This window comes from Rhagoletis zephyria, unplaced genomic scaffold (assembly GCF_001687245.7).
Source record: "Rhagoletis zephyria isolate East Lansing unplaced genomic scaffold, Rhagoletis_zephyria_1.1 Rzeph_scaffold_07244, whole genome shotgun sequence".
Taxonomy (NCBI): domain Eukaryota; kingdom Metazoa; phylum Arthropoda; class Insecta; order Diptera; family Tephritidae; genus Rhagoletis; species Rhagoletis zephyria.
This window is the reverse complement of record NW_016164327.1, coordinates 11,828-22,245: the sequence shown is the minus strand read 5'-3', so window position 1 is coordinate 22,245 and position 10,418 is coordinate 11,828. Positions and strand designations below refer to the sequence as shown.

The 10,418-nt window shown below is 34.7% G+C and overlaps 2 protein-coding genes across 3 annotated transcripts in view; one reads left to right on the top strand and one right to left on the bottom strand.

Moving 5' to 3' along the window:
* The window catches only part of CAHbeta (carbonic anhydrase beta), an 11,789-nt gene extending 8,204 nt beyond the window's left edge, over positions 1-3,585 (top strand). For both annotated transcript variants that reach the window (XM_017629966.1, XM_017629968.1), the window contains 3 exons: positions 2,241-2,325; positions 2,428-2,615; positions 2,669-3,585. In XM_017629966.1, coding sequence (XP_017485455.1) covers positions 2,241-2,325; positions 2,428-2,615; positions 2,669-3,070 — 675 coding nt within the window. In that variant the 3' untranslated portion in view covers positions 3,071-3,585. The remainder of the gene's footprint in view (positions 1-2,240; positions 2,326-2,427; positions 2,616-2,668) is intronic.
* Positions 3,586-3,971: 386 nt separating this feature from the next.
* Positions 3,972-5,534, bottom strand: RagA-B (Ras-related GTP binding A/B). The gene is made up of 4 exons (XM_017629965.1): positions 5,276-5,534; positions 4,955-5,172; positions 4,727-4,893; positions 3,972-4,650 (listed from the first exon to the last, which is right to left on the bottom strand). The coding sequence occupies exons 1-4, from the start codon at positions 5,385-5,387 to the stop codon at positions 4,218-4,220; spliced, it is 930 nt and encodes a 309-aa protein (XP_017485454.1). The 5' UTR covers positions 5,388-5,534; the 3' UTR covers positions 3,972-4,217.
* Positions 5,535-10,418: the final 4,884 nt, after the last annotated feature.

Below are 10,418 nucleotides of genomic sequence, written 5' to 3'. Positions count from 1 at the left end.
TTTTTATAAAAATGATAGTATTCCTGTAAACATTCGGACTAATTTAGAGTTAGAAAAGTCTCAGAATTCTGAGTTGAAACCCTCATTATGAGCTCAAAAAAAAAGGGTCAGAAAAGAGCATATTTCCTTTCTTAGAAGGGCACGCCTATACGAGTCCCAGTTAGAAGTCATATTAGAGTCAGAAATATGATGCTTTTCTCAGTCCTAAAAACAAATATTCTTTATCATTCTGATTATTAATAAACTTACTTCTGCGTTAACTTTATTACTTTTGTTCAAGTCAGAATTTATGACACCAGACGAGTTCAAAAAGAGTCAGTCTGATACAGAATCTTATCTTCTGACCAATTTTCGTCGCATATTTTGTTTGGCCAAAGAAGCCCATCAAAAATAACAAAACAATGCAGGAGTCAGTCTGGCTGACTGATCTCAGAAACATATTTAAAGAAAGACTAATAAATTCTGAGCACTCAGAAATTTTTTTTAAGGTGTTTTGGGGTGTGTTCAAGGCGAATTTATATAAGGTGGTGTTGTTTAATCAGCTGTGTGTAGCGTTTGATTGTCAAAATTTTATATTTTGCTAGTGAGTGAGTGAAAACGTGAGAGTGTTTGCATTTTCTGTCGCCCTTTTTCATTCGGAGAAGAATAGCTGAAATTTGAAAATCACCAGCTAAAAGCAAAAACAAAATACAGGTAATTGTTGTATTTGTTGAATCGATACCACCTTATATGAATTCGCCTTGGGTGTGTTATTTAATTTTATTTTTATATGCCACATTCTACTTTGTTCTCAGGAAAACTATAGTGGTCAAGCACCGACGGTTGTCAACAGTCGTCAGTTCTTTTGCCAGAATGCCAAGCCACTGGCCATTACCCTACATAGGAGCATATAAATACATATCCATTATCCTCACACATTTTCAAATGCCTGAGAAGAGTGGTCTTATAGTTATTGTTGATGTTAACAGTCGAAGGAGCGCCATTTGAAATTTTTCTTCTGACGTTAAGAAACTAGTAAGANTATTTTGTTTGGCCAAAGAAGCCCATCAAAAATAACAAAACAATGCAGGAGTCAGTCTGGCTGACTGATCTCAGAAACATATTTAAAGAAAGACTAATAAATTCTGAGCACTCAGAAATTTTTTTTTTTATGGTGTTTGGGGTGTGTTATTTAATTTTATTTTATTTTATTTTTATATGCCACATTCTACTTTGTTCTCAGGAAAACTATAGTGTCTGGCAAAAGAGCAGATCAGGCCAAGCAACGACGGTTGTCAACAGTCGTCAGTTCTTTTGCCAGAATGCCAAGCCACTGGCCATTACCCTACATAGGAGCATATAAATACATATCCTTTATCCTCACACATTTTCAAATGCCTGAGAAGAGTGGTCTTATAGTTATTGTTGATGTTGACAGTCGAGGGAGCGCCATTTGCAATTTTTCTTCTCAAGTTAAGAAACTAGTAAGCTTAAAGGCTGTAATCACCCCAGTCGGTACATACTGAATATTTCAAGAGCTTATACTTTATACTTTATTAACGGTACATACATATATGTGTATGTATGCATGTACATACATATCGTCGTTTAAAGTACAAAACCGCGTATCGTCATTCTGCGAAACCGCGTAACTGACATTTGCAGCCAAAAATTGGAATTGCTCACACAAGCTTTTGGCTCAATCCTTGTCCATTGGTCCTGAAATATACTAGCCAGAAATGCGATTGCTTTATAAAAAAGAGAACCATTTTGAAATATGAGTGTTTTTACTCTCTAGAAAAAAATTTATTCAACATCACATACGCGGTTTTGCATTTTGTTGATACGCGGTTTTGTACTTTAAACGACGAAATGTAAGTGTGTACGCAAGTCATCACCGCCAGAGACGATAGTGCCAGTAGGGCTTCAGTTAACTAAAATAAAAACCTTATTTGATGGAAGAGCGTCACAAGACCTGAGCTAAAATAAATAATTATTAAGAAAATATGGAAAATACATATCCATATGTGTGTATATAGCATAAAAGAAGCGTGGGTGGCCATTTCTGCATACTTAGCTCAAATTTATTTTGGATTGGGACGTTCTTCCAGCAATTTAGCGATATGTGGAATTTAGCACAAATTTTCATGTATGTACCTAAATTCATACAAACAAGTACATAAAATATAAATTAATGTGTTGCATTTACATACTTAACTCTTATTTCATTTGCCTTTATTTTCATGTCGTATTGGTCATAGCCTAAAGCTGTTTTCTTTACTTGCATGGACAGTCGGATGATACCGACGCGTTACACGGACACGCACGTCGGCGATATGTTTGTAGGTATGTAGTTTTAAAAGATTAAATACAAAATGCACATACGTATGCATATCGTTAATCTTTTGTTTGTTTATTTTTAACCTTCTTATCTTTCCAAATTTGCAGTGCGTAACGCCGGAAATGTGATACCACATGCTCATCATTTCCAGGATGAATATTTCAGTTGCGAGCCCGCGGCACTGGAATTGGGCTGCGTCGTCAACGATATACGACATATAATCGTGTGCGGCCATAGTGATTGTAAAGCGATGAACTTACTATATAAGTTGCAATGTGAGGATTATGCGTCACAAGTAAGTTTCCTTTTTGTTCGGTTAACGTATTTTTTTTTAACTTTTTTATGTAGCTTAATCGACGTCTATCGCCACTTCGCTCCTGGATGTGGACACACGCCAGCAGAAGTCTCGAACATTTCAAGACCTGGAAAGAAAACGGAATGAAAGGACCTTTGGTATTCTCCTCTGAAACACCATTACGTCGTTTTGTCGCTTATATCGATCCAGAAGATAAGTTTGCCGTAGAAGACAAATTGTCACAGATACACACCCTGCAACAGTTGTCCAATGTGGCTTCGTATGGCTTCTTAAAACCACGACTTGAGTCACATGATCTTCATGTACACGCGTTATGGTTTGATATTTACACTGGTGACATCTATTACTTTAGTCGTGGTGCAAAACGTTTTGTTCAAATCGATGAAAGCACAGTGGGCAAGCTGACAGAGGAAGTGCGTCGTTACTACTCATGACAACCTCAACTAAATGTACGCATGCATGAGACTGGTATAGGCTCCTTAATAATTGCATGCTGACTGTGATAGGAATTTGAATATTTTGCACCTGAATGCAAACTGAATACCTGTACATTACAGGCCAATATTTTTGAATTTGAATTTGTTTAATTTCTTATGTACACTACTTAATATGTGAATGAGTGAGTAGAATTTGCACATATTAGTGTACATATGTACATATATATATATATATATATAGAGGGATAAGGGCATTAAAAATGACCGATGTACAGAAATTTTATATGGAAAGTTAGTAAGAAACACTTAAACTTAGTAATCAAAGAAACGCTTATGTAGATGTAAAAAGTATTTATTAACCGCTTACATTAACGTATAGATAGCATAATGCAGTAGCTTTACACATCATTATTGTAACTATAAAAATATGTGGCATATATGTATGTATGAAGACATTTCTGTACTGTAAACATTAAATTTATAATAAAGAGCGCAAATTCTTTCAACTTTCAGTTAGCAACAATTAATAAATTTCAAGCACTTACATATAAACGTTCGATGATATAGTACTTGTTGATAAGTATGCGCCACCAACAAGGGGAAAGAAATGAGCTGGAGCTTGCTTTGAAGCTTTAATTTTTCGGAAAGACTAATTTCTTTGCTAATTTAGGTATCCTTGACATACTGCAGCCAATTTTTATAAACAATTCAAAGCATCAATTTGCCTGCTTCCACAATTTTTGTGTGCTCCATTATGTACAACATTTTGTTTCAATATAAAGTCTAAACTGAACGGCCCTGACAAATAATTTCGTCGTTTAAAGTACAAAACTGCGTAACGTCATTCTGCAAAATCGCGTAACTGACATTTGCTGCCAAAAATTGGAATTGCTCACGCATTGCTCTTGACGCAATCCTTATCCATTCGTCCTGAAATATACTAGCCAGAAATGAGACTGCTTTATAAAAAAGAGAACCATTTTGAAATATGACTGTTTTTACTTTCCAAAAAATAATTTATGCAACCTCACATACGCGGTTTTGTACTTTAAACGACGATATGTATGTTTATTTGCACACTGGCTGCCACCCTATCTCCTTCCTTTCCCTCTCATTTACAGTGCATTGCATCTTACACCCTATGTCAGTGATACTGATGATGATTCATCGCGTTGCTATTTGGATTTTCCAATTCTTCAAATGATTTGCGCGCATTACGTATGTTAACCAATGTCGCCTCAGAAGGTATTGTTGGATCGGACATAACAACCATCACGTATGTGTTACTTGTAAAGGTATCTATGAAAGCAGCAAAAGCGCTGTTACGCACTTCCATTGATTGAAATTTGGCGCCCAATTTTGAGCAACTTAGTTTAAATTGTTTTATTATGTTGGAGACTTTTTCAAAACGATGCGAGTCGCGATTCTTTTTACTCTGGCAATGTGAAATCACTAGGAAAGTAGCCTTTTCGAAGAGCAACACTTCATCGGCTTCAATAACATTGGCGAAGTGGGTGAGCGAGTTCTCGAGCACCGCAACGTTGGGGATAAGCATGGTGACAATGCTGGACCAAGCTCTGTAGTTAAATGCAGCACATATAGCGTGCACTGTGCATATGAGTACTTTATGTAAGTATACAGAAATAATCCTACCTGTATAATGTTTCATCCCAAATGCTGGTGCGGAAGCAAGTAACGTTGCCCGGTTTTGAAAGACGTATCAGGTCATGCTCACGCTCCTTGAACAAAGTTTCCCGCTGTTCTTCAGCCACTAAATCCATCTTGTGTATTAAACAAAATATTTTTGCTTCTGGCGAGTTCTGTAAATAGAATGGTAATTAATCGATTGGGCAATGAGCTTGTACATATGTATGTACATACTTGTAGCAATGCTTCCAAGCACGATTGATAGTAGTGAACATCACGCTCCATGTCGCGACTCTCCACATCAAATACATAAATAAGTACTTCCACATTACGAAAGATGTTGTCTCGCTGTGAAGCAAAATATTGCTGCATAAAGCCCTCCTGGCCCCCACAATCCCACAAGTTGAGTACCAGGTTCCCCAAAAAGCGTACATGTGAGTGCTCTACGTCAACTGCCAACACAAAAATTTGTAAGATTTAGCATTTGCATAGTACAAAGGACTAATTTAAATTTAAAAATTAGTAAATTCGTTTACAGCTGTCTGCATTACTTACTGGTTGCACCCAGCCGCGTCGTATCTCGCGCTATGTAGTTGGCAAATATTATCGAACGCATGCTGGTTTTGCCCGAGCCACTTTTGCCCATTAGTAAAACCTTTTTCTTCATTTTTATTTTGTTTGTCCTGTACGGCTTGTATAAACACGTTTAGTAATTCTGATGTAAAAATAATAACTTTTCGAATCCCAATCGTTATCCGCAAAAAATTAATTCATCCAATTGGACTGATAATCATCAATTGGTGTTTTGACAGCTGAAACGAAACCAGCTGTTTGGATCGTATTTGCGTGCTGCCGTACTATTGAAGTGAGCAGAACTCAAGGAATTAAAAAAACGAAAATTATTTGGGGTATTCACAACGGTGTCGTAAGAGTCGTCAACAGAAACGATTGATTTTTTTGGTAAACGCTAAAATTAACCTTACAATGCATCCTTGGATCAAGGTCTTCGATTTTGTCAGCCAAAATGTAAAATAGTATAAATGCATTGGCAAAAACATAAATACAGACGGGACATTTAGTTTTAGCTAATATTGTTTTGTTTATTTTATGTTTATTATTTTTTTATGTAAGTATATGTAGTTCGTTATCTCAAAAAAGGGTTGGCTTTCCAAAACGAAACCAATCGAGATTTCAGCGAAAGTATAAGGAATTTCGTCATGAAACTTGTGAAGATGTTGGAGGAGGCTTACTCTACATGAATATATATGACTCTCACAAAGTAGTTGCTAATAGTATTTAAGCAATTTGTTGTAGCCCCAGTTGGTGCACAACAAAAGGAGAATTCTATTTGGAAAGGGTTATAATCCTAAAACGCGGCCGAAGGCCGCCTACGCAGAAAGGAATTCTACGCAAACATACTGTTATAACATCGATACTTCGATAAACCGCGCTATAAATAATTAAAATTTTTAATAAAACATTATGTGCATTTTTTTATTGCTTCCGTTTTGTTTTTTATTGGCATTTTTTGGTATGTATGGCAGCATCGACATTTCAGTTCAATTGGTGCATAAAGGAAAAAGTGAAGTTGAATTCGGTAGTTTTTGCAACTTTAAATGCGAATTAANCTCTCACAAAGTAGTTGCTAATAGTATTTAAGCAATTTGTTGTAGCCCCAGTTGGTGCACAACAAAAGGAGAATTCTATTTGGAAAGGGTTATAATCCTAAAACGCGGCCGAAGGCCGCCTACGCAGAAAGGAATTCTACGCAAACATACTGTTATAACATCGATACTTCGATAAACCGCGCTATAAATAATTAAAATTTTTAATAAAACATTATGTGCATTTTTTTATTGCTTCCGTTTTGTTTTTTATTGGCATTTTTTGGTATGTATGGCAGCATCGACATTTCAGTTCAATTGGGAAAAGTGAGGTTGAATTCGGTAGTTTTTGCAAATTTAAATGCGAATTACTTAACAACTATAAGCCTCAGGGTCTTCAGATTTAGAATCGGAAAAAGCTCCTCTATAGTCCCTAATATTTTTTTTTTCAAAGCCTGGATCCGTTTTGGAAAATTTTCCCCAAAAAACCGTGCAAGTCAATATTTCAAACGTTTTAAAAAAATTTGGAAATTTCGAATAAGTTGCATCAAAATGTAGAGTTTTTTACTATATTTATTACAAAAAATTTGAGTATGCACTTTTGTAGTCCGTTAAATTTTAGTATAAAATGGAACTTTGAAGTACGTAGGGCTTACCGTTAATTTTTGCAAATTTTCTACATACATAACGGCTGAAATTTTTGGTATGAAGTATTGCTTGAATAACAGCTAAAACGAATTTTGCTTGGTTTGTCAAGCCGATTGTGTAGTTTATTTCGATCTTTAGTGTAGAGCTCTAGCTTTGAAGTTATAACTCCACATCACGCTTTTGAAATGTTCGATACTTTGCACGCTCTCTCTCTAGGCGGATTAAACAAGGTTATAATATTAAATACGCCTTGGAATCTGTTTTAAGAAGTTTTATATGTCGGTCTGAGCGTTGAAAACTTACAACACCAAAAAAAGAGAGGNTTGGTTTGTCAAGCCGATTGTGTAGTTTATTTCGATCTTTAGTGTAGAGCACCAAAAAAAGAGAGTTGTAGAATTTTTCAATTTTCCGCCGATCCTGAACGCACCCCAGGTATTGAGCTAAAATGTTCTACAAAATTATTTTGAAATCGGGATATAATAGTTTGAAAAGTTTTTTAACCAAAAAATGTTCACTCAAAGCTCAACAATTCTGCACAAATGCAAACGGAACTCTTTTTTTTTATCTAAGATAACCGGTTAATATCCGGATATTCGAATTTATCGTTGCCTTTACTTGTGGCTTACAACGGCGGTTGCTGAAAAGTGAATTGTGTTTATAATTGTCTGGACGCATACTTCACAATCTGACAACTAATACATGTCTTATGCAGCATTAGAGAATTTAGTGAGAAGTTATATTTTTACTGTAGTTCCGTTTTTATTAAGACGTGTGCTATGCCACCTCTACCCCACCCGATTAAAACGCAAGGCACATTTATTGTTATACATTTTATTTGTAATTTTTTTTTGTAGTTATTTTCATACTCATGTTGTAATTTTTAATTTATTACTTTGTTTTTCTTAAACTTTTCTGCATATTGGCTCATTTATGTTTTATTGTTTGCTTTTATTTTTACATACCAACTGTTGACTTTTGGCTATTTTAATTTAACATTAACTTTATAATTATAATTATGTATGTATGTATGTATGTATGAAGTTGTTGGTTTTTCATACTTCACCACACCTTATGGTACATTGTTTGCTTGTTAAGTGTAAGTATGTATGTTCTAAATACATACATAAGTCGCAATAATCGAATTACATATTTTGGGCAACGCAAATGTCGAGCAAACAAATGTAGTAACTATATTTTAAATTTAAATAATAAGTTATACATAATAACGTCAGGGCAAATGGAATCATTAAAATAATTTTAATTTTTTTTTAATCCTACATATATTAGGTTGCCCAAAAAGATGCTTGATAGATAACCTTCATCGCTTTTTTTGCACCCTTTATTTATTTATTTTTTTTTTACACTTACAGTTTCTTTTGTTTTTTGCCTAGTGTTTTATCCTCTAAATAATTTATTATTTTTTGTTTTGTTATTTTTGTTTCTGTTTTGAATGCGCGTTAAATGTATCGGTGTAGTTGGTTGCAGCAGATTTGCTTTTTTTTTGTTATTTATTATATATTTTTTTGTTTTATATACTTTCTCAGTTGGCTAAAGTATTTTTCTTGCTATGTCGTATGCTCTGCTTGCACGATTTTTCTTTATATTGCACTTGTTTTTGCCTTATTGGTTTTTTGTTTGTTACTAGTGGATAGTTTGCTTTACAATATGCTTAGTTGTTTGTTTGTTTTTATTTGCAAAGGTACATGAAAATTTAATAATGCTGCTTTGGTGATAGAAAAGTAGTAGTTAGTGACTTTGGCAATAATTCATGAAATGTAATTGTTCCCAAATAACATAGTAAATACTTATGCACATGCTTGTATCTATGTATTGTATGTATATATACTTATAAGTATGAATGTATAAATGTATGTAGGTTTTGAAAAAATTATATTTCCTAAGTATATAAATAAATAAACTTTAGTTGACACAAGCATGATTTTTTTTTTAAATTTTGCTTTCTTTGTTGCATATCATTTACTTTTCTGTATGTTTTATTCAAATAAAGCTTTCCGATTCTACATATAAATTCAAAGCCATTTATTTGTGCTTTAGCCCAGTTATAGAGTTACTTGCGCTTTTAAATTTAGTTTTTAATATTTAACTAATTACTTGCTTTCTTCCTATCTGTTGGTCAATATTATTATTTGTTCAAATTTCGAATAGATGTTTTTGTAGGCGTGATTTTTTTAATTTGCAGTTTTTGTAAAAGTTTTAGACCACTACAGTTAACTCGCCTTATACAAGCATAGAAAAAGTCATAGGATAATCCACCTTTCCAGAACTATTTAGGTAATAATAAAACGATATCGACTGGAAAAGAGTTCAGTTTAAGCAAATGCGCTTCAAAATTACGGAAACAGAAATTTCGGAAAATTCACTGATTGAGTTTGCTACATAAATATACATACATACATACGTATGTATGTCTGAGTTTTTGATTGTTCTAAACATGAAATTTAAGTCAGGCGCTTCACTTAATATATTTTCTATGCACTAGAATCTGTCCAAGGCGTTTTAAAAAAATTTTTTCATTATAGGTGCATGGATAATTTATCTGCAATATAAGTATATGTACGTACACAGGCCGCCTTCGATTCGCTACTTTTCTACTCGCTATGTTTGAGTTGCGGTCGGTTAACGGCTTAACGAAAAATTTTGCATGTGAAAGCAATAACAAATTAGCTTGGTTTAGCATTCAACTCTTAGGCAAAAGTATTGTGCTGTAAGTAATCCATCAGTATGTTGGTATTTTGTGCGTTTAGATTTGTACAGTTAATGAAAATGGAAACGATCAATGAACCTCTCAAGTGCCTGACTACCAAACTAAACTATGCAATACGTATATGTATGTATTAAGTTAAATTAGTCTTGGCGAGACAAAGATCGACACAGACCATCTATTTGCCTACTTCAAAGACGCTTTCGACAGCGCGGTGAGGAGTTGTCTATGTATATGCCGCCATGTCTGAATTTGGTATCGCCGCAAAAATGATAAAATGACGTTGAGTAATACCACCAGCTCGATGAGCAATACTGCATAGTGTTGTTCGTTCGAATCGATATAGGCGCTCCAGCCATGAAAGTAATTACATATTCAAAATGGAGAAGGGCTTGGCTTCATTTGGCATTTTCAATTTGCGTCAGATGGCAAAGAAGAGAAATGACTGGCGTTGTTTATTTAACTCGGCCAAAATTGCTTACAGCGCGACACATAAAGAAGTAGTAAAACCTTAGCACTCCTAAGCTTGTGTGCAAGACCGTATGCACACATTCATTTGTGCATACATACATACATACATCCCTCAAGTGGGTTCCGAATTTGTGGAATTACGGGCACAACAAACTTGAGGACCCTAGTCAAAGGTTGCCAGTCCTCGAGTGGAGTGGAGGCTCAACTGGCAATAGTTTCGGCTACTAGGTCTGACCAGAGACTACATTCTGGT